The sequence below is a fragment of the Squalius cephalus genome, assembly GCF_949319135.1.
Source record: "Squalius cephalus genome assembly, chromosome: 16".
Classification (NCBI taxonomy): domain Eukaryota; kingdom Metazoa; phylum Chordata; class Actinopteri; order Cypriniformes; family Leuciscidae; genus Squalius; species Squalius cephalus.
The window spans coordinates 15,606,354-15,634,223 of NC_137137.1; the positions used below are offsets into that span (position 1 = coordinate 15,606,354).

General features: G+C 37.8%; 1 protein-coding gene and 1 long non-coding RNA gene across 3 annotated transcripts in view; one reads left to right on the top strand and one right to left on the bottom strand.

Annotated features, from left to right (window-relative positions):
* The first annotated feature begins 1,062 nt into the window (after positions 1 to 1,062).
* ptpn1 (protein tyrosine phosphatase non-receptor type 1) lies at positions 1,063 to 27,798 on the top strand. Of its 2 annotated transcripts, XM_079896944.1 has the most exons (12): positions 1,063 to 1,138; positions 1,247 to 1,349; positions 1,806 to 1,896; positions 2,304 to 2,404; positions 8,053 to 8,151; positions 8,325 to 8,462; positions 8,754 to 8,963; positions 14,822 to 14,983; positions 16,682 to 16,854; positions 16,960 to 17,201; positions 27,041 to 27,114; positions 27,228 to 27,798. In XM_079896944.1, exons 2-12 carry the CDS (start codon positions 1,293 to 1,295, stop codon positions 27,231 to 27,233), a joined length of 1,353 nt encoding a protein of 450 aa, XP_079753070.1. In that variant the 5' UTR covers positions 1,063 to 1,138; positions 1,247 to 1,292; the 3' UTR covers positions 27,234 to 27,798. The 2 variants fall into 2 exon arrangements, with proteins under 2 accessions (XP_079753070.1, XP_079753069.1); XM_079896943.1 differs by lacking the exons at positions 27,041 to 27,114; positions 27,228 to 27,798 and having other exon boundaries at positions 1,075 to 1,138; positions 16,960 to 18,336.
* LOC307173663 overlaps positions 8,876 to 27,870 on the bottom strand; it is a 73,179-nt gene continuing 54,184 nt past the window's right edge. Inside the window, exon 5 of the long non-coding RNA XR_013823895.1 lies at positions 8,876 to 8,988. This is a non-coding gene — a long non-coding RNA (uncharacterized lncRNA). The remainder of the gene's footprint in view (positions 8,989 to 27,870) is intronic.

Here is a 27,870-nt window from a genome sequence, read left to right on the forward strand (position 1 = left end):
GCAGATACTGGTCCTGCTGATGGGTTAAGGACCTTCTACGGCCCTGTCCAGCTCTCCTAGAGTAGCTGTCTGTCTTCCTGGAATCTCCTCCATGCTCTTGAGACTGTGCTGGGAGACACAGCAAACCTTCTGGCAATGGCACGTATTGATGAGCCATCCTGAAGGAGCTGGACTGCCTGCGCAACCTCTGTAGGGTCCAGGTATCGCCTCATGCTACCAGTAGTGACACTGACCCTAGCCAAATGCAAAACTGGTGAAAAACAGTCCGAAAAGATGAGTAGGGAAAAAATGTCAGTGGCCTCCACCTGTAAAACCATTCCTGTTTTGGGGGTTGTCTCACTGTTGCCCATCTAGTGCACCTGCTGTTAATGTCATTAACACTAAAGCAGCTGAAACTGATTACCAACCCCCTCTGTTACTTAACTGACCAGATCAATATCCCAGGAGTTTAACTGACTTGATGCTATTCTCTGATTAAAAAGTGTTCCCTTTATTTGTTTGAGCAGTGTATATACATGGCATCTAGTGGTTACACTATGATATGGCATATGGTAGGCCTACACATATTATTTTATTTATTTATCCCACCAGATGGCACTGATATGCATTAGATTTTAAATCACGTTGCTCTATTTTAACCTAAACACTGTATTAAATAAAAATAATATGATTTTTTTTTTTTTTTAGATTAAGCCTTAATTCACAAAAAAACACCTCATATTCTAAAATGTACATATAGGCTAAAAAATATCACATTTACTTTATTGAATGCTTCTTGCAAAAAAAATAACTATACAAGTTTAATTTATTCCACTTTTAATACTGTAAAGAGAAAGTTTGGGTTGTAATATAATCCATTTTACTTGATGCACTTTTCTAAATCTAAATACGCACATGCGTATTATAGCGTAAACTCCCCGAACTACAAAACTACAGAGCCCAGAAGAATAAAGCGGTAACTCTCCATAGTATGATTGGCCGAAGTGGTTGCCACGCCCCACTACTTTGAGCTGATTAGTCTTTACCCTGAGTTCGTGGCCACTCACAGTCTTTCATTGGTTATTGTGAGGAAAGAGGGGCGTTTTCACGACGCAGAACAGAGAGCCGTGCTGCGGGAGGAGCGAGCAGCGTGTTTCCGGTAAGGGCGACACAACAGTACCATTAGAACCGTTCTGTAAGAAAATTAAAGCAGACTTTAAAAGTAATTTCATTTTATGTGATTCGATATCAACTTTATAATTAATAGTATTGTCCGGAAGCTATCTATCGAGCGTCGCGGAACACACGCGGCAATGGAAGCCGAGTTTCGGGAAATCGATGAGCTCGGGAACTGGAACGCCGTTTACCAGGTAAAGAACTGATTCTGGTGCTTCATACTTGATTATGATGATATAAATATCCATAACAACCCAAAACAAGTTTGTTTTGTTTATTTGATTTGATGTTTATTTTTTGACAGCTCAGATCGCGCTGCTTACGTTAACTCAGAAAAAAACGATTTGACAAGTTAAAGAGATGACCTGAATTTGTCATTTATAAACGGAGACTAAAATAGATATGGTGGGAATGAGGTCGTCTGTTATGAGAGGAAGTCTGTTATTAGTTGGATTGCCACCTTTATCTACTTCTCTGACTCACTTGCAGTTTTGTAATAACAGTGATGAATGAATGGCATCCTAAGCTGGATGCTGGTGGTCCATCATAACTGTGTGCCATATAGTTTCTCCCAGCAAATCATTTGCCACATATTTGTTTCACTAACAGATTGAAGCATTTTCATCTCATAGACTTCTGTTTTACTGCAGGAGATTAGGCAGCAGTCCAGTGACCTACCATGCAAGATCGCCAAACTTCCAGAAAACAGAAGTCGTAATCGCTACAGAGACGTCAGCCCATGTAAGTGTGCCGCTTCCCCTGTTCGACACAGTGAGTGACACCTAACGGAAGGGGCCTGTTATCAGCGAGCTGTTAAAGTCATTTCACACTGAAGATGTCATGTCTTTTTTTTTCTCTCCCTTTTTTAACTCTTCCGTCACAAAGAGCGACACTGTTGTGGTTTCCTCTTTCTCTGAGTCTTTTTCTTTTTCCACAACAACCTGAAAAGGTCCTCAGCTCGCAAAACACCACATTAAATAAATGCCTGTGTGTTTTATCTGTTTCAATTGAGTGTTTTCATCAGGAAGATGTTTTTCTCTCTTGTGGGGAACTGAGAACAGGACCTGAAAAAGAATCGTTCCACCGCTGAATTTGCAAAGCATCATGGGTGATGTGCCCCACAGCTTAATCTCGCTCTCTTTTCACAGTTGACCACAGCCGTATTCATCTACAGATCGGCAATAATGACTACATCAATGCCAGTCTGATCTCAGTGGATGAAGCTCAGAGAAACTACATACTAACTCAGGTGACATACTGACACTTACACCCCAGATTTGCATCTGCTGAGGAATCTGACGCTGTATTTGCACCTGCATGACATCTGACACACACACACACACACACACACACACACACACACATGAGGATGAAACAGATGGTGTAAAGGCACTGAAGAGTTTATTAACATAGTAATAGGGACATATATCCTGTGGAAAATATTGTCAAGTTCACATAGTTGAATATTTTATGGTTCATTATTTATTACTTTTTAAGATTTTAAAATGTGGATTATTAATGCCTGTTCACAACAACAAAAGTGTTCAGTGTAGAAATGTGATTTTCGCATGGGATTTGTGTTACAATGCTTAAAAAATGCCAGGTGAATGAAAATGTTAAATCACTCTTATTTTAGCTGGCACTTTTAGAAAAGTGCAAATCTTTGTCAGTTTTTTTCACAAGTAAATAGAAAAGAGATTAGATGTCAATATACATATGTTATAATAATCGATTGTTGTTTAAATTAACAATCAATTAATTAATTAATCATTAACCTTAACCTCTTAAATCCGAAGCAAGGGTCGTTACTAAGTTGTCACTTTACTTAACCACTTGATTAGCCAATATTAAATCGGTGTCATTTTTAAAGCTTAGAAGTTTGGCTTTACAGTGAGTATAGGGAATATGACCGTCACTTAACAAGTGCTTTTAAATTTGCTGACATATTTGCTCCATTTTCATTGCGTGAAAAAACCCCCCTGCTTTATATGAAAATGTGATCTGTAATATCATTGTATGTAACAGATAGACTTGTGTCATATATCAGTGTAGTACGATTACACATAATGCTTTTGGACCAAGTTTTTGTTTGTAACTTTGCAAAGCCTTAATAAATCATAGTAGATCACATATATTTATTTTGAGCAGGTGGTCTCGAATGAGCCCCCCAAAAAAACATAGGACAATGTGTAGATCACGGAGTGACATGACATGCTGCTTGGCTAAAGCTATAGGACTTCTAGGATCCGATTGTGTCGCAATCATGATGCATTGTTTTCCAAAGTCATTTGAGTGTACAACCAATGGATCTTGGGTGGGGTGGGTGGATATAGTGGATAGGGACGATGTGTAGAGACCAATCGGACACTGTTTCATATCTGGAGCGTGCTTGGATTGGTTTGATAGCTCAGATTGACAGGTCTTAATTTATAATGCGCCATAGAATAGGATCGCACAGTTAAAACAGCACTGGAAGATCATCACTCATCCACCAGGATGTTATTACTGTTTATACTATGTACTTTTATTGTGGCGTTTACACAAGTAAATAGTTCTTAAGTTCAGTAAAATAACTTATTTGGAGGTTTTTTTTTTGGACCCTTGGTTTATTATGTTTCTAAATAAATGGCTAGCCTGCTGCCTACCAAATCCATTACATGGCTTGAAGACATTAATGCACTTATAATATGTAACTACGGTGTGCTACTACATTTTTTATGGTGTGTCTGCTGCACGTGTTTTACTCATGAGCCCAACACACCTCAAAACTACGCACTCTGATGACGTTGCTTAGATTATAGACAATTAATCAATCGTTGATCGGTGAAGACAGCTTGTGAAGTGACTCTCAAAGCTCCTCTGGAGTTCATGTGTTCATGTCCTCATATATTGAGATTGCAGACGCTGAAAACACTGAGCGTCACGTGTGTGAGTTTGTGTATTAGACGAAACCACGCTGTTCATTCACACAGAAATCACTTATTAGCAACATGCACTGTGTGGCTGTTGTCGTGTTTATTTCTGCTTTGTAGCTGGCTGTTAGATTAATCCATATAGAGTAAAAATGTACATGAGTTTATCATCGTTATCCATGTAAATTTTATGGCAATCTCGATATGATAACGTTTATTGCCCAGCCCTAGTTACAGTAGCATCTCTAAGAACATCTTTCCTTTAAAAACCTGTCACATTGATGCAAATGTTTATGTTGGTCTTAACAGACACATTAACAGCATTCATTCATTCAAATTATAAAACGGTTAGTTCCATTCCTTGATTCTGATTGCTTCACCCAACGGTTCTATGTATCACATTCACTAGGCAACACCCCTAACAACCACTCTTAGCAACGTAAACATACGTGGTGTTCACAGCTGTGACTTATTCATGATACAGCACTAGCCTCTCGAACCCTGTTGCTTTTATAAAATGTTTATTGCATTGATAGACTTTTGCAATAGTGAACGCTATTCGTTTCACGTCGGGCCATCACTAAAATTCACAGCGCCCTTGACAAAACTTTGACAAAACAAAAGTTTGGCCACTATTAAAGGTACAATATGTAAGATTTTTGTAATAAAATATCCAAAAATCACTTGCACAGTGTGATATATTTTCTGCAGTTGTGTACTTACAATCGCCCAAAAGTTCCCAAAGATTTTTAATTTCAGAGAAATTCCAATTTTAAATAATGGCTCGTCCCTGGTCATTGTCGCCAGGCATTGTCGCATGTCAATGACGTAATATCCACGTTATCCCTGGTTTCCGCTTGTACTGCCATAGTAACCATGGCGACAGACTTGGACAACTGCGTTACGTCTAGCAGCACGCTCAAACATTAACATTATGCCAAACATTATGGACCATGGCAAGCAGACTTTGGGACAAAAGGAGAAATAAAACAAGGGTCAATATTGGCGTGGCGTTTTCGTGACGCCGAGAGCTTCACGTCCACGACTAACTTCGACTTGACAGAGACGCCGCTCTTGCATGAACTTTATTAGACAGCTGAGCAAATGTACATACAACAAATCAATGTTATATAGCTCAACATGATGAAATGTTAGAATGTGATCAGTGTTATTCTAATGTTGATCTAGCTTACTGCTAGTCTCATATAGCCAAAAAACTTACACATAGAATAACATTATAACTTTCAACACACTCAAATGCTGTTCAGTATGATAGTGTAACGTTAGACCAAGTGAAACGGCGCTGCGTTACCTCACAAGTTTAATTCATCAAATAAACTGACCTGTGTGAGTAGTAATTCAGCATTTGCTGGTAGTTCGAAATTAAATGTCCTCATTCCTTTATATCCGCGGGACTCGCGTGTGGCGCTGATATCTGTCTCGTTAGCAATCGCGCCCTGCTTCATACCACAGGCATGTTAAAAAACATCAATGTATTCACTCATCCATAAACATTATTAGATCTATCGGCATGACGGCAAGTTCCATAATTCCGCTTATGCGTCATCAACCTACGCCTTTGTTATTATAAAAGGTTAGCGACCCCTGGCAGCAAAAAAATGACATTGTAGCTTTAAAGTGAGCAACAAAACAAAATGAAATTATCTTTATTATTTGTGTCGCACCAGGGGCCGGTTGCACCAGCTGTGCGTAAGTTATAACTTAGCCTAGTTTTGACGTAAATGGACACTAAGTTACGATTTACGCACTTCTAAATATTTTTGCGTTGCACCATTAAACTTAGTTGAAGCGTAACTCTACGTATAAACAAAAAATTTACGGCAGCCTCCGATTAGGAGTAACGGATGGAATAAAATATCAGACAGACTGAACTGCATCAATAAGCTCTTCTTTTACCTGACAGACTTCAATTCTTTAGACATATATGATTATGCTGACATTTACACTCGCTTACATTTTAAGAGAGAGAACATTATGTGAAAAGATTACTTTGTTAGCGGCTATCTTTACCACGAACCCATCCTAAACAGCACGCCGCTGTGTGCATCGGTCCATGTGCATGTCAAATATCAGTCATAATCAATAAACGTAATTTCTTATGTTTTTTGTATCAATATTTATTTATTGATCCTTATTCATTTCATTTCAAATACAGTTTCTGAATGTTATTTACAAAAACACTTATGCTATTCATGATCAAGTATCGTATTTAATGGAAACTTATTTTTACCGTTAGTAACGTGAGGCAAAAGAATGAAGGATAAACTGAAATTCACAGCATTTCAACACAACATCTGCTCACGTATTTGAAGGCTGCTATTGGATCATCGAGGCTAAACGTCATATTATGCGACTACGCATTACTTTACGGAGAGCTTACGACCTACTAGCTACGTTCTGCCTTACGAACAAATGGTGCAACGGAATAAAGTTCAGAGTTAGTTACAAACTAGCTAGTAGTTACTAAGCCTCTAGTGTGGACTTTACGTTCCAATTTAAGAAAGAACTTACGAACGGCTGGTGCAACCCTACCCAGGTCTCTCAGCCAATCAAATAAAATCAAACTAAATGAGTTATAAAATAATAGATTTCATGTTTTTTAAAACTGATTTTCAGTTTAAAGATTGTAGTGCATAATAGTGTAGTGTATAATAGTGCTAAATGATACAGTATAATATGAGTAAAAGTAACACTTCTGTTTTGTTGTCAATGAATTTGGATGGGACTTAAGTGATACATAATATAAAAAGGTTAGGAAACAGTGACTTATCCTGAATAGCTACACTAAAACAATGATAGGTTAGCAAGTAATGGGGGAACTCCCTGTTCAGAGACTCCCCTTCCCCCCAATCCTGGTTTTGACATTTGCGTTGATGTTAGTATTACGTGTGAACACCCCAGCCAACGTCACACACTGATATGCTACAGAGATATTCCATTTTGACACTCCTGGCATCTACCAGAGAGATTTTCCCGTATCTGGAAAGAACACTGGGAAATGTTGTGAAATCTTGAGTTGAGTCAGCGTGACATGTTTCTTTATTATACAGATGAATTAGCACACTGATACTCTGAGACGGCAGCAGACTCGTCTCAACCTGCAAGCCTTGTTCAGTCAGAGCATTGCCAGCTACAACCACAAACACACAAAACAAGCACACATTCTCACCCGAAATGTCATGTAAAAATGACTGCTCAAATGTGTGGTTTACTGAAACTTAAGGTCATGTGTGAATGAGTTTTCACTGCAAGCAAAATGAAAAGTCTCTACTGTAAATTACTCTAATTTTGTAACTACTGTACAGACATGTTCACCAAACATGTCAAGCTTGAAGTTTTTTTTTTTACATTAAAAACTTTAGGGTCAGTAAGTTTTTTTTAAAGAAATTCTTTTTTTTATTATTTAGCTATGATGCATTACACTGATCAAAAGTGACAGTAAAGACACAAATAGTGTTACTTTTTTTTAAAAAATTCAAATAAATGCTATTCTTTCGAACTTTTTATTCAAAGAATAACTTTGAATAAAGAGAAAACTGTATCACGGTTTCCACAAAAATATTAATCCGCACAAATGTTTTTAACATTGATGATAATAAGAAATGATTCTTGAGCACCAAATCAGTATTAGAATGATTTGTAAAGGATCATGTGACACTGAAGACTGGAGTAATAATGCTGAAAATTCAGCTTTGTCTTCACAGGAATACATGACATTATAAAATATATAAAAACAAAACAAAAAACAGTCATTACATTACTTTAAATTTTAAAAGCATTTCAAAATATTACTATTTTACAACATAAAAAAAATCTTACTGACCCCAAACATTTGAATGGTAATGCTGCTGCTTAGTCTTATAAACTCTATTGCAGGACAAATTCATGGTATGCATGTTTTTAAAATGTATTATTAATAAAATACACTGGTTGAGCTTGTTTTAAAAGTTGTGTTTGTGCTTAGGGTCCGTTACCAAACACCTGTGGTCACTTCTGGGAGATGGTGTGGGAGCAGCGCTGCCGAGGGGTCGTGATGCTGAATCGCGTTATAGAGAAAGGCTCGGTGAGAGAAACACACCGTACCTGTATCTTTGTACCATACCTGTAACATTGATACACACTCGCTTTGGATACCTGCCTGAAACACTTCTAGCGTGCTTATGGAATGTGTACATGAGTTGTGTATGTGAGGCTTGTGTTGTAAGGTTATAATAAAGAAGTGTGTGCGTTTTGCAGGTAAAGTGCGCTCAGTACTGGCCTCAGCGAGAAGAGAGGGAGGCTGATTTTGAGGACACAAACTTCAGACTTACTCTGATCTCAGAGGATGTGAAATCGTACTACACAGTACGAGAGTTGGAGCTGGAAAATCTGTTGGTGAGACACTTCATTTCATCTCATCCAGTCATGCTTTTGCTCATCTGTCAATCTCTTTCACTTATCATTCTGCTATTTTCAACTGAGATTTTATGCAGTGCTTCCTCAGTCATTTTTCTTCCATTTGGCCAAATTCTTGTTTCCCGACAAAAAATGTTGAATGCCATGTTCTTTATAGCTGGACGGCTTGTTGACTTGACTCGACGCTCTCAGGATATTACAGATGCTAGAGGCTCAATTCAGACAAACACACACTCACCATGATTAATGTTGTGTCATATGTGTTTAAAGACACAGGAAACACGGGAGATTCTTCATTTCCACTACACCACATGGCCAGATTTCGGCGTGCCAGAGTCGCCTGCGTCTTTTCTCAACTTCCTGTTGAAAGTGCGCGAGTCGGGCTGTCTGAGTCCAGATCACGGCCCTGTCGTGGTTCACTGCAGCGCTGGCATTGGCCGTTCTGGAACGTTCTGCCTCGTAGACACCTGCCTTCTACTGGTGAGAGAACTGTGTGATGCCATATCTGCCGGACAAAATTGCTTTTTATTAATATTTAACTTTTAAAAAAAGGAGTATACTCAATAGCATATTAGTTTATATTATTCAAAAATTCTATTGAGTCATGACATTGACCTTTGAGTATTTGACAATAGCATATTAGTTTATATTATTCAAAAATTCTATTGAGTCATGACATTGACCTTTGTGCATTTGACACATGATGTTATCCAAGTGAAATTTCATGATTAATGGTACCTTGGCACTCAATAAAACAAAAAAATAAATAGCACTAATAATACACTATCATTTAATATTTTGGGGCCAGTACAATACTTTTATTCAGCAAGAAAGCATTATATTGATCAAAATTGACATTAAATATTAATTTTTACTAGGGGTGTCGCAACATAAAAATGTGATATCTATCGGTGATGTAAAGGAAATGATTTGCGATATAGAGTTAGTTTTATCCAACACTCAGCTTACTGTTTAAAAAAAAAAGTATAATTCATCCAAAAATGTAAATTCTGTCATCATATAATCACCCTCATGTCGTTTTTAAACCTCTAAGATATTCGTTCATCTTCCAAACATAAATGAAGAAATGAATCCTGAGAGATTTCCCTCCATTTTAAGTCCATTCCCCTAAAACTTAAAAGATCATAAAGGCATCATAAAAATAATCAATTAACCCTTATGTGCTGTTGGGGATGTTTTCATCCACTATGGGGTATTTTTGAGTCTAAATTTGGCCATAACTTTTTCTGTGTTTCAGCAAATGGAATGATTTTTGGTGACAAATCTTATTTTGACACATATTTTGGGAAAATGCTTTGAAATTTTTCAAAAACTCAACAGTACACTGTGGGCAAATTTACTACCCTTTCGTTATGTTTGTGGCTGAAAACAGCCACTACTTTAAACTGCTGTAAAAATTTATCAGATAAATATTTTTTTCAAATTTTTTTGCATAAATCTATTAATCAACCTCAGTCCTGCTCAAAAATACTAAATGTTTAAAAAAAAATCAGGATTTTAACTCTTTAATTGCCAAATTTGTAAATGATGTCACTGATTTGGGAAAAAAACACACACAAAATGACTCATTTTCAATATAAAATGTGATTGTGGACTGGATTTTTTTTTACCTTTTATCACAGTCTTGGACATGTCAAAGATTAGAAACAACATTGGTTTTGATGCATTGTTAGTTTTTGTGCAGCATCAGATTTTAACGTTTTCTCCCTCATTTACTGTTCGTGGCTGTTTTTGCCCCATTGACTTCCATTATAACCACATTTTTTGATTGCAAAGCCATGACACCATATAATCATGCATTTTTGATTGTTGGTGGTTTTCCCTGTTGGGAAGAGGTAAAATTTGTAATTTTTACTGTTGATAACCAGGTGGCACCATTAACCCTTTAGACAGGCCTGTGCCAAAAAAAGCTTAGTTTCTGGCTTTTACATGGAGTTATATGGAGTATAACAGCATAATAAAGTGTGTGTGTGTGTGTGTGTGTGTGTGTGTGTGTGTGTGTGTGTGTTTGTGTGTGTGTGTGTGTGTGTGTGTGTGTGTGTGTGAACTCACCTTGATGCGTCTGAGAAAATCAAAATATGCACCTCAGCTCTCAGAACTGCATGGAGTAAACAAAAACAAAGTAAGTGTATTTATGCACCTGCTGCCTTTTGATGGTGAGAAATGCAGACTAAACAAAAACAAAGCAAGTGGATTTAAACGCGTGCATGCAAGCCTGCTGGTCATTTGATGGTGAGAAGAGCAGCAAGCAACATGAGAAAGGGCTTGACTTGTAGTGAAGTTTTAGAGATTATTATGCAGCCTGACCCCTCCAGCGAGCTGCAGGATGTTTCGTCTTCTCCCTCTGACACCACAGACTCAGGAGAGTCAGATCCTGATTTGGATGTGGCACCCTCATCATCCTCTCTAGCTTCCACTGAAGGCGAGGAGGATTCGGAGGATCCTGGATCTGGGTGGATTGGGAGAAACGGCGAAGTGTGGTTTTCCACCAACGCGGAGACAACTCCCTTTCTTCAGCCTGCCAGAGGCGTGACTCCAGGGCCGACGCGCTATGCCTTCGCAAGGGTCCAGAACATGGATTCCGTGTTCAATCTGTTTTTTACGGAGGAGATGATTGACCTCATTGTCAGCATGACTTGCGTCAACACATACATGTTTGTACAGTCATACAAACATGTATGACTATGCCTTGTGATGGCATAGCGCGTCGGCCCTGGAGTCACGCCTCTGGCAGGCTGAAGAAAGGGAGTTGTCTCCGCGTTGGTGGAAAACAACACTTCGCCGTTTCTCCCAATCCACCCAGATCCAGGATCCTCCGAATCCTCCTCGCCTTCAGTGGAAGCTAGAGTGGATGATGAGGGTGCCACATCCAAATCAGGATCTGACTCTCCTGAGTCTGTGGTGTCAGAGGGAGAAGACGATACATCCTGCAGCTCGCTGGAGGGGTCAGGCTGCATAATCATCTCTAAAACTTCACTACAAGTCAAGCCCTTTCTCATGTTGCTTGCTGCTCTTCTCACCATCAAATGACCAGCAGGCTTGCATGCACGCGTTTAAATCCACTTGCTTTGTTTTTGTTTAGTCTGCATTTCTCACCATCAAAAGGCAGCAGGTGCATAAATACACTTACTTTGTTTTTGTTTACTCCATGCAGTTCTGAGAGCTGAGGTGCATATATTGATTTTCTCAGACGCATCAAGGTGAGTTCACACACACACACACACACACACACACACACACACACACACACACACACACACACACACACTTTATTATGCTGTTATACTCCATATAACTCCATGTAAAAGCCAGAAACTAAGCTTTTTTTGGCACAGGCCTATCTAAAGGGTTAATGGTGCCACCTGGTTATCAACAGTAAAAATTACAAATTTTACCTCTTCCCAACAGGGAAAACCACCAACAATCAAAAATGCATGATTATATGGTGTCATGGCTTTGCAATCAAAAAATGTGGTTATAATGGAAGTCAATGGGGCAAAAACAGCCACGAACAGTAAATGAGGGAGAAAAAGTTAAAATCTGATGCTGCACAAAAACTAACAATGCATCAAAACCAATGTTGTTTCTAATCTTTGACATGTCCAAGACTGTGATAAAAGGTAAAAAAAAATCCAGTCCACAATCACATTTTATATTGAAAATGAGTAATTTTGTGTTTTTTTCCCCCCCAAATCAGTGACATCATTTACGAATTTGGCATTTAAAGAGTTAAAATCCTGAATTTTTTTTAAACATTTAATATTTTTGAGCAGGACTGAGGTTGATTAATAGATTAATGCAAAAAAATTTGAAAAAAATATTTATCTGATACATTTTTACAGCAGTTTAAAGTAGTGGCTGTTTTCAGCCACAAACATAACGAAAGGATGTAAATTCTAACAATGCACAAGGGTTAAGCAGTCTAATCCAAACCCAAGTTTTCTGAAGAGACACGATGGCTTTATACGATGAACAGATTTACAGTTGGAGCAGCTCTCTTCAAAGTGAAAGCACAAACATAATTTAAATCACCCTATCACATTTAGTTTTAGTAGTATGATTATTTAAAGCATTTTATGTTTAATTCTTATGTAAGTGCATTAATAGTGGGAGATGCGGGACATAGCGAGCACCAGGAGAGTCTGTGTGCGCGTGGCTTGTCTGTAAGAGATCCAACGAATGCCGGCATTGAAAGCACGAGTGAACCGTGTGTGGAAAAATATTAAAGGGTTAGTTCACCCAAAAATGAAAATTCTGTCAGTAATTACTTACCCTCATGTTGTTCTAACCCCGTAAGACCTTCGTTCATCTTCGGAACATAAATTAAGATATTTTTGATTAAATCTGAGAGCTGATCACTCCTCCATAGGCTGCTAGGTGACCGAAACTTGCTGGCCCAGAAAAGTTATTAAAGAGATCGTTAATATAGTCCAAGTGACTACAGTGGCTTAATCTTAAGTATATCAAGCGACGAGAATACTTTTTGTGCGCAAAAACAAACAAAAATAACGACTTTATTCCACTATTCATTTCCTTTTCTCTGGGCCTCGTAGTGTTTTTGCGCTGCGCGTCTGTGTTGCACGTCAACACGCATCACACACATGACAAGCGTCTACCAATAGTGAGCCTACGTGGTGACGTGTAACACAGACGCGCTGCGCAAAAACACTACGTGAACCAACTAGAGGCCCAGAGAGAAGGAAATGAATAGTGGAATAAAGTCGTTATTTTTGTTTGTTTTTGCCCACAAAAAGTATTCTCGTCGCCTGATATACAAGATTAAGCCACTGTAGTCACTTGGACTATATTAACGATCTCTTTAATAACTTTTCTGGGCCAGCAAGTTTCGGTCACCTAGCAGCCTATGGAGGAGTGATCAGCTCTCAGATTTAATCAAAAATATCTTAATTTATGTTCCGAAGATGAATGAAGGTCTTACGGGGTTGGAACAACATGAGGGTGAGTAATTACTGACAGAATTTTCATTTTTGGGTGAACTAACCCTTTAACATGTTTCAGTGACAGTACTACATTGAACTACTATATATAACATTTAATGTAATGTATAATAATGCAGTGGGTAAAATTTTGTTGGTCATGAATCATGATATTGCCTAATGTCTGATTTTACCTTTAATAAAGGGCCTACATTATTTGCATGTACTCAGTGACATAGTGCAAGCATATGTGTCTAACATAATTCTGGATTTTCAGCTTCAGAATCATGAATATTTTTATTCTGGTGTCACCATTTCCCTGTGCATCGGGGACCAGGACTAAGTTCAAGTCTATTCAAGTAAGGGGTGTGCGATAGTGACAGATTATATCTCAATATTTTCTGGGATTTGATCGATAACGGTAATTAAACAATATTTTCCTGAGTGTGTTATTGAGTTGGTACCTTGGCAGGTTTAGGACTGCAGCAGTGACAGAAATAATCTTTTCGAATAAGTTTAAACTGATTTTTTTAAACTTTTATGGGCATTTTTATCCTTATAAAGGCTTTTTTTTTTTTTTTACCTAATTAGATTTATGCATCTTTTGTGTCAAATTCTTACATTTAATCAATAAATTCAGTTAGAATAATAAGATGCAATATAGGGCTGTTACCAATCAAATGAAATCAGTATCAACAAAATTCATCTTTGCAATGCCGAGGAAACAGAAGCTGCATCTGAAGTGGCATTTAGATGCTTTTACACATTGTGTAAAAGACTGATTAATGCAGCTCAGAGGCCACATGAATGCATTTAACCTGCAGAGACGCAAAACAGTCCTGTGACTTTTTTAAAATTAATTTCTTGTTTATTGAACTATTGTATATAATCAATCTCACATTTATAAATATGCTGATATTTGGAGAAAAATATATTAACTACATTAAATGATATAAATATGAAAGACATAGAGGTATTTTTGTCCCTTATCTTGAATATTGACGACATTATCTAACTGACCCCAAATATTTGAAAAGTAGTGTAATTTATAAATATTATATGCAGTACATATTAATAAACTGAAATGCAACCTTCAAGTATTCAGTAAACAACCAGTAATAAAATTAAAAAAACAAAAACTTACTTCAAGTAAAATAACAAATAGTGCAGAGATGCAAATGAAGTCAACAGTGCTTGACATTTTTTCAGATAATTAACAGCAGTATCAGTACTTTGGACTTCCCTTGTACACACTGGATGTCTGAATTTCTCATGCACACTTAAGATTAGTTTTTTTTTTTTTTTTTTTTTTTAGCTCAGTAGACCCCCCCCCCCACACACACACACACATCCTCTAAACAACTGCTATTGTGTTCTCAGATGTCTCAGAGGGAAGATCCATCATCAGTACGCATCCAGGAGGTATTGCTGGAAATGCGACGATACCGCATGGGTCTGATCCAGACAGCTGATCAGCTGCGTTTCTCTTACCTCGCTGTCATAGAGGGTGCCAAGTACATCATGGGAGACACGTCTGTACAGGTAATGCTATGGGATGTTAAAGAAACCAACATATTTCAAACGTTTAAATTTGGTGTTCTGAAATTTTTAATTTCTGGACTCTTTGCTGAGGGTGTTGCAGGGTGTAGAGCTGATAGATGCACTCACATTCAGAAGTTTTGGGTTGTAAGATCATTTTTAAATGTCACTTTTATGCTTTCCAAGGATACCTTTATTTGGTAAAATTATTATAAAAACAGTAATATTGTCAAATATTATTACCATTTAAAATAATTTCTCTATTTGTTATAATCTATTTGAATATATTTAAAAATGTAATTTATTCCTGTGATGGCAAAACTGAGTTTTCAGCATCATTACTCCAGTGTTCAGTGTCACATGATCCTTCAGAAATCATTCTAATATGAGGATTTGCTGCTCAAGAAACATTTATTATTATTATCAGTTGAAAACAGTTGCTCTGTTTTATATTTTTTTTCCATCAGGATTCTTTGAATATAAACTTCAAAAGAAATAGAAAATGTCAGGGTTGTATTGTTTTAAAAGTGTTCACTGTCACTTTTAATCAATTTAAAGGATTAGATCACCTAACAATCTGTCATTTGCTGTCATCATTTACATAATTTCAGGCTTTTGTTTATCTTTGAAACACAAATGAAGATTTTTTGAAGATATCCATGAATCGAGTGGTTAAATCAGACTTCAAAAGAGATATGATCGCTTTATATGATGCACAGATTTCATTTAGGCTTTTATTTGCAAATAAACCTTAATCAGCGAACAAATTTGGTCACGGAAGCTCAAGCAAGCTAGATTGATGCACGAGAACCAATGAGGTTCATTCTTGCATGTCACGCCAACACATTTAAGCTTTCATAAGAACCAAATGAGGTTTGTTCTCACGCATCAAGCAAGGACAGTTGAGATTCTGTTTATGTTCGCTGATCAATATTTATGTAAGGGATAATGTATAGAGAGGCGGTCGTTATAGCGAATAACAAGCCCGACAGGCTGAGCGAGACCCCGACGCGAAGCGGAGGGGTCTTGACAGCCTGAAGGGCTTGTTACATTGTTCTACATTGGAATTCAGCCAAGCCATGTCATAAATGTGAATAAAAGCCTAAATTCAATCCGTTCATCACATGAAGTGTCTCTTCAGAAGAAAGATCGAAAGAAAGAAAGTGTAGGTCTAAACAGCTCGATTCATATGGAATTATTTTACATTACATAACTTTCGAAGCGTCTAACTTTAAATGGAGGGACAGAAATCTCTCAGATTTTATTAAAAAATATCTTAATTTTTGTTATGAAGATGAACGAAAGCCTTATGGGTTTTGGAATGACGTGAGGGTGAATAAATAACAGAATTTTCATGTTTGAGTGAACTAAACCTTTAATGCATTAAAAAAATCTTACTGACCTCAAACTTTGAATGTTAGTGCACCATTTTACATTTGTATTTATTAATTTGAATGATTTATTTTTTGCCATTTAATTTAATGATAAAATTAATCATTCTTCCATTTGTCCATAAAATGCCAAAAAATCCCTGTCATTTTTAAATCATATAACTGAAAAAGACTTATATCATCATATGATATAGGCCTACCTTTACTGTCATAAAAATACTTTTACCATGATATGTAACATTTTGTTCATACCGCCCATTTCTGGTGGGCTGTATTGATCAGTGAAGTGTTTGTATCCATGTGCGAGTAGGTGTCTTGGAAGGAGTTATCAAATGAGGAGGATCTCCCCCCTGAATTCACTCCTCCTCCCAGGCCACGGCCCCCAATAGATCCTCCTAACGGCAAAGACGACCTGGTGAACTCTGACCCCACACACTTCTTCACTGAGATCATAGAAAACAGTGCAGAAATCTGTGCAAACAGGTCAGCCTGTCAATATCTTTTATCTACTCCCAATATATTCTCTCTGGTAGTGGCCATCCACACCCAGCAGCCACATTCAAACACTTTTTGTTGCTGTTTTTCCAGGGCACCCCAGACATTCACTGACGGGCCGGACCTACGCAGACGGATGGTCGCAGCTGGTGAGGTTGGAGCGACGCCGTTGTCAAGCGAACAACCCGACGACCCAATCGTTCCAAGAGAAGCCCCTCCCAAACCTGCGCGGTCTCCGCCCAAGACTCCCACCGCAGAGGCTGTTCCTGCTCCCGCCAGTGGAGCGTGGAGCCCCCTGATGGCCAGTGTGTGTATGTGCACGGTCCTGGCTGCAGGTGCTTATGTCTGTTACCGCACCTATTTCCACTGATGCCCTGTCATTCGTTCCGTCTCTTTCTCTATCCCTCCATCTGCTGGCTATTGGTGGGAAAATAAAAAGAGAGACACACACACACACACACACACACACACACACACATTCTCAGCTGGACCTGTCTCTCTCAGCTGAGCCCATCTCACTCTCTCCAAGTGTCTCTGTGGAAGTGTTACAGAGGCTTTTCTCTGCCAAACTGCTGTCGTCTCCCTCTATACACACTCTTACACACAATCTAATAAACGTGTGTCCGTTTAAAACCTCAGGGCCTCACAATTCAGGTGTTGCTACCTAGACGTTATATACAGGTAAAAGAGAATCCAAAAGACTGTTATTGCTGCAGTAAGTAAGGGAAATTTTTGTGTGCATGTATCTCAATCATATGGCATTTTGTATTTTAAGTCTGACGACTATCAGTGATGGTCTCGGATGGAGCTGCACAGGAGGTGAGCTCATAATACATGCTGAACAACACACAAATCTGCTGTACCTAATAGAGGAGGACACGAGTAGTCTTCTTTTCATCCTTTTTTTTTTCCATCCTCAGCTTTTGTGTGCATGCCAAAGGTGACACTGGCATTTCTTCTGTGTCCTCATTCATTTGTTTTCTTTGTCAATACCATTTCCAAAATGTTCAGGCCATTTAAAACGCTGGAGCTGATGTCAAACCTCAGTCAGATCCAATCTTGCAGATCTGCTGGTCCTCCAGAGGCCTAATGCAATAAAAGGAACTGCGGCCATTTCACAAGAACTCACATTTTAGTTTTCATTTAATAAAAATTCTAAAATCACTTCAAATCAGGCAAGCTTTCTTACTAGACCTGATGTTCTGCACTTGATGGGTCTTTACCCCCAAATGTGGGTAAATTTAACTTAAAGCTAACATTGGAAATCAAGGGAAAGCAAGCAGTTTAACTTTAATGATGGAACAGCATTTAGTGCGAATCCCTCAGTGTTTTCATCTAAGCATAAGCTCATTCCTGAATAATTGATTATTCATTTAACAAAAGTGTGGCAAAGCTCAACCAGCAGGTGGCAGTATTGTTTTGTTTTTTTTGCTTCTATTTCCCATAAGAGAAAAGTGATTCATGGGACAGGTTTTTTTTTTTTTTTTTTTTAAATAAAATTTCCCAGCTGCAATACAGATAAGTTCAGATGCTTCTGGCTTTTGTCACATGATTTGAACGGTGTGCAGTGAGCACAGGGGGTCCGACTAACCAAAAAACAAACAAAACACCAGCACCGAATGAATGCAAAGAGAGAAACGATCAGTGACAGTGAGCTGTCTTTGTGTTTTACTGTTTTATCATATTATTGTCATAGTAATTATTATCAAGAGAGATTAACGGCAGACTGGCATAAACATTTCCTTTAAATCAAACCACGCTGCAGAACTGTTACTTTTGAACAATTTGTGAACAAGTCAAATGCAGTAACCTCAAAACAAATGAAGCCTTTAGGTGTATTGAGGCCTGAAATGCTTTTAATTGTGACTTCGCTTTGTGTGATGACTTTTTTACTGCTGCTTGACCAGTCCAGAATGGTCATTTTTGGGTTACTGGGTGGTTTTTCTTGTTTGTAGAGGTTCACAATGTTTCACACTCTGAAGCTGTTGATGTTCGTTCAGAATCTGGTCCTGTAGCTGGACCACAGAATGTAAATTCTCTCTTCTTGATAGCTTTATTTACACACATATATAGAGAAATATATTTGTCTGTGTCATTGTTTGTCGTCTTTCAGTTATCTTTGGACTGGTAGACATCAGACATCTTTGGCCTTTGTATTTGAGGCTTAAGAATCCCCCGCATCCTGTTGTTCTTTTTAATGTTTATTATCTGTTTTTTTTTTTTTTGTAAGAAAAGCATATGCTTTGTTTGCGTATGCTTTCCAGTTGGATGTAATGACAGTTGAAATTTTATTTTTCGGAGAGAATGCAGAGCAGACGCTGTGGTAATAAACGTGTACATCTCTGATGATCTTCTGTTTTTTATTTTGTTCCTATTTCGTTCTTATTCCCTCATGTGACGGTGAGAGAAGAGAGAAGTGAAAACTTTGAATGAAAGAGTTCTCTGTGAATTCTAACATTAAAATAAAGCTAAATCATAGATTACAGACTCAAAAATACATGTGCAGTGTGGTGTAGTTTCATCATCATCCTATTATTTAGTTTAAGATCACGTTTCATACCACAATTAAAACTCAATGGAAATGTATGCAGGTCTGGATTATGGACCGGGATTATGGATTAAGACTAAAAGAAATTGAACCAGGTTCCTCAGTGATACAGTGCAATCTGACGCTAAGAATCCCAGATACAATTTTCAGTTGTCCAACCATAGCCTACTACCAAATCGTAATAAAAAAAATATCCAAATTGCCTCCATTAATAATCTCAGTGGAGAAAAATATACCAGTAGTACATATTTTTATATTTATACTGTACGTAAGGAAGGAGAAATGAAAATGTAGAAATAATTTGTAAAATATGTAAATATTAAATTATATTCAAATGATATATATGTGTGTGTGTGTAAGAAATGTATATTTTTACAAAGCTATTTGCATGTTAAATAATTTTAAAAACTTTATTTTTTTTACTCCCACTGAATTTTCCAAAGACCCCTATAGCACCCCTTTAATGCACCCGATTTCTTTTCTTTTCCTTTTTTGTGACAGGCCCTGTGAAATTTATCAGCGTATATATAAAATCACAATTGTTATTGGCGGACGTGACCCTCTGAATATATTAGGTCAGGTGATTAAATCCCTGACGTCAATACACACATAAAGAAAACTCCATGTGGCCAGTGGAGGGCGCCTCAGTATTAGTAACTCACTTCTTGGCTCTTACTTCGATTGGGTCTTTCACAATAAGCGAACTAGAACTTTTTTTAATAACTTGTCTGAACTCGTGTCATTGCAAATCTAATAACACGTATTTCAGAGTCAGTAAATTGTGACTTTTCAGATACTTGTGCCTCTTTTCTAACTAAACCCATCCTCACGTTAGCATGTTCACAGTGCAAAAAATGCAGATATAAATCCATAGACTTTCCTAAACCACATAATTTGTGGCTGAGAGGCTTTACTTATGACAGGAGTCTTCAGCTGTAATGTTTCTCTTGTGTACGTGCTTAAGTGTGTGTCAGCACAGTACAGCTGGTACCCTGCATTTCCTGTAACATTACCTTGCCCTAACAATACCTCACAGCTTCAAATAAATGATTTTGAGCACATTTGCAAAGTCTTATTATCCCAGATGGACTGTTTCTGTGATAAACGAAAGGGATTTCTAGACTGTTTTTACAAGAGGGATTTCTAGAATGTTTTTACAAGTCTATAAACATGCTTTCATATGTAGGCCTACTTACAGTACATACAGTACACAGGACATTTCATAACCATTCTGTGCTGCTTTAGGTTTCAGTTGATGCTAATGACGTTCTTCTGACGCTGCTGGTCTGAGGCGACTGATTTGTGGTTGTCTCAGCTTGTTTTTACATTTATATACTAGTTTGTGTTGGTTTATACTAGTCTGAGAAGGTCCATAGTCAGTCATGTCACATCTGACAAGTAGTTCATCCCTTTTCACCCCATCCCGATATGTGACAGTATTTTTATATTGTGTGTATAGATTTGTATCTCTCTATCGCTGTCTTTCAGGGTGATTCAGAAGTTTAGAATCATGTTTTGGGTTGCGGGGAGCAGTTTATTAACCGTTTCTGGCCTTGTTGAAAGGAAATTCAGATTCGGTAGATTTCAGGCTATAGAAGTTTTTTTCTAAAATCGATTATTTCATCACATATTGCTAAAAACTGTATTCTTCCACGCCCACTCGTGAAGTGCTGACATTAAATGTCATTATGAACCCTGTGATAATACTGATTCATCTGACACTGACACGCACATCGTTTCCTATCAAAATAATGCTGCAAATAAAGCATATTCTCAGGACTGTATCTGTATTCAAATGAGTTTGGATGTAAACCAACAGGAAACTGTAACATTTAGCATGAATGACTCGAACATGTAAGTGTCATTATAGAAACTAATGGTATTGTTCCAGTTGGTAAAGTGTTTGTAAACTTGTCTGACTGTGTTCATATGTGTAATCAGATTCTGTTGTAGGTTAAACTTACAGTAGAAGTGAGTGTGTTCTCAAGTATGCGTTTGTGGTTCACAAGTATGTTGGTTCACACTATTCAGGAATGAATGTGTGTGTGAGCATGAGTCAGGGCACTCCCTAGCTCGTGGTACTTTGACGTAAAACAGGCAAGACAGAACAGGCTGATCCAATCATCCAACTACTTGGGAAAAACACACTGAAGTGGGCAGGGCTTAGTACCGGAAACACTTAAAAAGACAGCGAACACGAAACTCCAGCTGGGGCTCGGGGTCAGTTATAGGTTCAGGTATCAAACAGCTGCTGCTTATTATTTCTAGCATTTAAGAGTGCTGACAACAAACACAAGATCTATGAAAGTCTGCTTGGTCTGTATATTTAGAGTAAAATCATTTGGATTGGATAGGGGGAGTTTTGGCAAGCGCATAGTGTGTATTGCAACATGAATGAGGAATGATATTGGTTTTCTCCTGGTCTCTTTTTCCTGTACGTACCTCCCTTTGTTCTGTCTCCTCCCATTTCCGTTCCTTTTGGAATATTTCCTGGGAGCAACAGATTTAGGAAACTCCAGAAAGAAAAAAAAGAAAACTGTGCTTGACTGACTCATGTTCTTACTCAATCTTGATCAATGTCAAACCTCAGATGTTTGAACATTTTTAGTCGGTACAAGTTTAACACAGTAAAAAAATCGGAAAAGGAGCAACAATAAAAAACCAATAAACAAAACAGACTTTTCAGGTGACAATCTGGTTGTGCTTCCCAATTTTAATGACATTTACGAGGCACTAGCATTGTTCTCAAACCTAGTGAGCATTTTAAAAACACAAAGGGTGTTCTGAGAGGCTGGCAACTTAATTATATAAATCCAAAATGGCGGACGAAGTGAGAAATGTAGATTATAAATATAGGCCTACTTGAAAATCATTCAATACTAAAAAGTAAAAACTTATGTGCAAATTTGACAGAAAACATTTTGTGCTGTGTACATTTTATTAGAATGGCAATATGTTAGCTTAGCATCATGGTAGCATCAAACTCTATTGAAATCAATGGCAAATTGAATCTCCCATCTTTGAATTGGCTGCTTATTTTAAGCATACTATAAAATTACATGTGTGTGCCATGTATTTTTATGCTTATTAGAGCATTATGCCGTTAGCTTAGTAAAATGTTAATGTCAAACTCAACGTGAACGTTTAGCTTGAGTTCCTGTAAAGCTACAAAAGATGCAAGCACAACAGTCAAATCTGTTCGTCTAGCTATAGCTCATGAACAACGTGAAATGCAGAGACACAAAAATGCAATGTCTAGAAACAGGTTTTTTAAAAGTTAAACTTCTTTGAACTTGAACGTTGAACATTTTTTAGAACACCATATGTGCAAAGCACTGTAAAAGAATGGTACTTTGTTCCAAAACAGTACTGTTTTGGAACAAAGAATCATTTTAAAATGATGAAAAATAACCCAATATGTGTGTATCTATGTATTTTTATGATCAATAAAGTATCTTGCCATTATTTTAGCAGCATGCTGGCATTAAGCTCTGCCTATAATGCTGCAGTCTATGCTGACAGTCGACAGAAAGGAAGTTCACTAGGTTTTCGAGTTGGAACCCACTGAGACTTATAGCATGAACTGTGTAACCCTCAGATTACCCTCATATGTCAAAGTAAGGTCAGTGTATACAAAATGATCTTGAAAGTTTTTGCCATGATGACTGGAGTAAAGCAGCTAAAATATCTCTCTCGTTTCATTATTACACTTGTTTATGCTTAGGTAAATGGAAAAAAGACCTGCTGCTGGCCATTGTGTTTTGGGACACTGTTGGTCTGTTTGAGGGCACCCCTCAACCGCATCTTGTTTTTTCTGAGGTCGGTTACCTTGGAAACAAGCGCGTGCACTGTAATTTCCTGTTGCTATGTACGCTGCGTAAGTAACTGCGCATGCACTCCACTGCAGAGTTTTACGTAAACAGCTAAGCTCGGTGCTTCCCCTTCTTTGCGACTAGCGCTTCCTTCCTCACCGTACACAAAGTACTGTGACCTGCTTAAAATTTGAGATCTTCCACAAGTGTCCTATCGTTCACCACCTTTACATCACAGTCGTCACATTGACGCTTTGCGAGTTTGACAGGGGGATGTTTTCATACTCAGGACATGAAGCGCAAAACAGCATGTTCTCAAATACCCTCTGATTTACAAATGGCAGGCCTGCTGACATCTTGCAGAAAAACAGCATCAGTATGAGTTATGTGATTTTTTGTTTTATCACCCAGTAGTGCATTTCAAAATAAGCGCAATTTAGCGGGTGCATTATGAACAGGGCGAATAGGGTGAGGGCCTCAGAAACCTAAGGCCACAGATAAATAGTCAAAACTGACAACTAGGGCCCTTGGCCCTCAGCACATTCAGAACAAGCTGACTGCTGGGGGAATTGTAGTTTTCAAATGTTAGCTTAACAAAAACACAAATTTTCTAGTTTGTTGAGCCAATTTGTCACTGTTATTTACCTTTCATGTCAGATAAAAAAAGTGCAAAAACAGCTTGTCACTGGGGTAGTACCCTTAAAGGGACTGTCTTTAAGGTACTAAATTGCACCTTTTAGGGGTAGACAAGGTACAAAGTTACAAAAGTTAAAAATTATATTTCTGCAATTTTTTTTTCTGATAGTGTAGGATAAAGGCCATGACACACCAAACTGATATCAAATAATTAGCCAAATGTGTTGTCGTGTTTTAAAAGTCACGCTTAAACACCACAAAGACTACAGTCAACGGCCAACTAGAATGTATGTTCCGTGCGTTTGTTGTTTGATTAATGTTATTATAGAGACGGAGGCAGGAATATTAGTCTACTGTCACTTTAAGAGCTGCACGTGTGCGCAGCACAGAAAACAGCGCATGAGACTTATTGCGCCTTGAAGGGTTTAAAATCACATTAAAATCACTTTGTGAGCGGAAAATAGCGGAAAACAGAAAATAGTGCTCAGGTCTTGCGCTTGAATGGTTAAAAATCATATTAAAATGCACAAAGGAATCGATTACAGGAATCGAAATTTAAATTTTATAACAAGTATCGATTCCAGAATTGGAATGAGAAGCCGTTTGGTGTGCACGTCGCTTTGGATGTGTGCGCAGCAAAAAAAAAACAAGCATGTAAGTCTTTTGCGCTTTAATGGTTTAAAATCACATTAAAATGCACACACAGGAACCGGTAAGCGAAATCGAAATGCACGTTTCTTATCAAATCACCTGTTCTTGGACATTTGGAAACGGTTCTAAAATGGAACCGGTTCTCGATACCCATCCCTACTCTTGACTTTGTTGTTTAACTCACTTTTGTTGTTCTTATCTCGCACTGGTTCGCTAAATTGAACAGCCAATCAGAGTGATCTCTCATTGACTGCCCAATGCCGATTCAACGCGCTCAGTCAGCCAAAAAGCCACAGACGGGTCTGAATCGACAGGACCGACAATGTGGAACACACTGCAAAAACTGAGCTGACAGACACTTGACGATGGCTCAACTTTGGCTGATGGTTGGCTTAGTGTCTCACGACCTTAAGGGGGCCTATATGTGGAGTGTGGGACAAAGACATCCCTAGGGGCCTCATGGGACCATGATCGGGCCCGGTTTACACATCAGCAACCTGATCTTTAGTGTTTTGGCCATAAAATCCCATAAAAGGTTATTGGGTCACTTGTGTCTTGTGTGATCATTGTTTATAGCCACCCCACTCATGTGTGTCAGTTTTCAGTTTGTTACATTTTCCATTCTGTTTTTCAGCATAACACTGACAGCATGACTAAACTTTTTTGAGAAGACGTGACTCAGCAGCTATCCACGCAGGTGCAGCACAGACCATGACCGAGAACCCACAAAGGTCCAACACAAAATCATCTTGTGGTTTCCTCCTCGTAATTAATTGAGGGATCTTTCCCAGATTGCATCAGGGGCATGTGATCCACATTAAGAGTTCAAGCGGAAATAAGCTGAATTCACTTTTTTGTTCAGTTGACTCCTTAGGTAGTATTTACTGGAGTTTTGATCTTTTGGTATCAACTAATATGAGTTATACTCACACACTCACAAAAATGCTGTGATAATAGCATCAAGTATTACTGTGTATGCAATATAGCGAAGCGGTTTATGTGCAACAGAGCCCTGACAACTTTGAAGAATATTCTTCTAACTAATTTCTGAGTCATGTGTCTGGCTGTAAAGGGTGTGTCTGGAGTTTCAGGAGTGTTCAGTAGGGCAGAGTGTGTTTCTGGGATCTTAGACTGGGCTTTGTTGTATTTATCTTTCCTCCATTCATACAAAGTAAGATTAAACACAGTAATTAGGGGTTTTGTGCTCAATTTTAAAATGCTACAGTTCCTCATAACACTCTGCATCATAATACACAATACTGCTTAGCACTGCAGGACGCTGTAGAGTCTACCTGGGGTCAGAGAGAGAGAGAGAGAGAGAGAGAGAGAGAACCCAAGGTCAAGGCCTGACCCTATGTGTGTAATCATTCTTTGGGTTTTTAAAGTTCAAATGCATACATTGTAAAGAGGGAGGGATCTTCATTATTTAAGAGCTTAACAAGCCAATATGTCACCAATTGTGACCACAGTGGTTTTTATCCAAAGTCCAGTCAAGTGTTTGTGAAGTCACCCATTACTGACCAAGATATCAACATCTTTTTAAGTGAATAGAAATATGTACACTCAAATTTAAGATTTATGTATTGGAATGGCATTTAAATTTCCATCCATTTGGATTACACAATTACACAACATAAACAAATAAATTTGCATATTGGCCAGTCATACATAAATGAAACAGATGAGATTTCTGTAATAGTACTTTAATTTGTTCTAAATACACAATAACGAGGTTTATATCATTATCATAAATCAATTCAGTTTGTTTGTTTTGTATCGCTTTTTCCACCATAGCATTATGGTCATACTTTTTAACTGAATAATGTAAATTTCACAATAAACAGATGTAGGCTGATTCTAAGCAATTTTAACAAATGCATTTTGAAAATATGATTATTTAAATAAACCCAAACTGATGAAAATGTTTGCCATGATTTTTTGAGTGCAGAAATCATACATGTTTCTTACCGGTTTCCGACTGACATTTATACATAAAGTTTATTAGTTGATGTTAAAACTGTGTAGTCCAAATGAATGGGAATTTAAATGCAATCCTAAATATCTTTTGAGCATATTTATTGATGTAAAGAATATAAAAAATGATATTTATAAATTTTCTGATGAAAATGGTGTGTGGTGTTTAAAAACTTTCTGTTCTCTAAATATGGCTCAGATCCCTCCTTCGATGTACATTTGATGGGATTTTTTTCAGCTTTTTTATCATCTACCAGGTGAAGTCTGGTTCAAAAAGTTATAGCATTCCTCACTTCAACAAGCTGCACAGTTTTCTGTCCGTAGCACAAGTTACATATCACAGTTTATTAGACTTCGTGGTTTGTTAAAATCCCTAAGAATGAGCAATACTAATAGTGATACTTGCTAATAAAACAACTTGAAGGAGATGCATTGGTCATTAAATGCACACAGTAACCTTTGTGTTATCAAGAGCTTTCGTCAGTTAAGTTCTCACTTTTCCTGCACTCTAACTCTAGTTTTTTGTGTTTTCTTGTTCACATTATCTCTGCAGGAAGGAAGAGATCCAATATAGTGATGTGGGTTGAGTGCCACGGTCGGTTTGTGAGACAGTTAAGATTCCATCACGTGAGTTTAAGAGAGGTTATTCATACGTACATGCACACGCAACCAATATCAGTACCCTCTGAGACTGTGGCCTATTTTGAGCCGCCTGCACTGATTGTCTATCTCTTGTTTAGAGGTGAAGAGAGCAGATACAACCTTTACGTTGGAGCCCCTCGCACATGGTGAGATGGCAGATGGAAATACGCGTTTGTGAAGAAGATACAGTGACATCATCAGTGCAAGGAACCGATCGCTTCAAAAAGCACTGCGTAGTTTTGGGCTACTGGGACAACAGATAGTCTGAGGCCTCAAGCAAAAACTTGTCAAACTATTTCAAATCATAATGTTCTATTCTATGGACTATTTCTTGTTAAGGCAAATACCTCTAGAATTATTGCTCATATTTGTACCGAGTCCTGTACAGATTCACCAGGTGGATAATAAATGAGGTGAAAAAAATCTCATTTTTATTTGAAAGAAGTCTCTTATACTCACCAATGCTTGTTTGATCAAAGGTACAGTAAAAAAGTAATATTGTGAAATATTATTACAGTTTACATTCGGTTTCTATTTTAATATATTTTGAAATGTAATTATTTCCTGTGATGGCAAAGCTGAATTTTCAGCATCATTTCTCCAGTCTTCAGTGTTACATGATCCTGTGCTCAAGAGACATTTCTTATAATTAAATGCTGAAAACAGTTGGTGCTGCTTAATATTTTTGTGTAACCCATGATACATAACCTCCCCCACTCCCCCAGGATTCTGTGATTAATA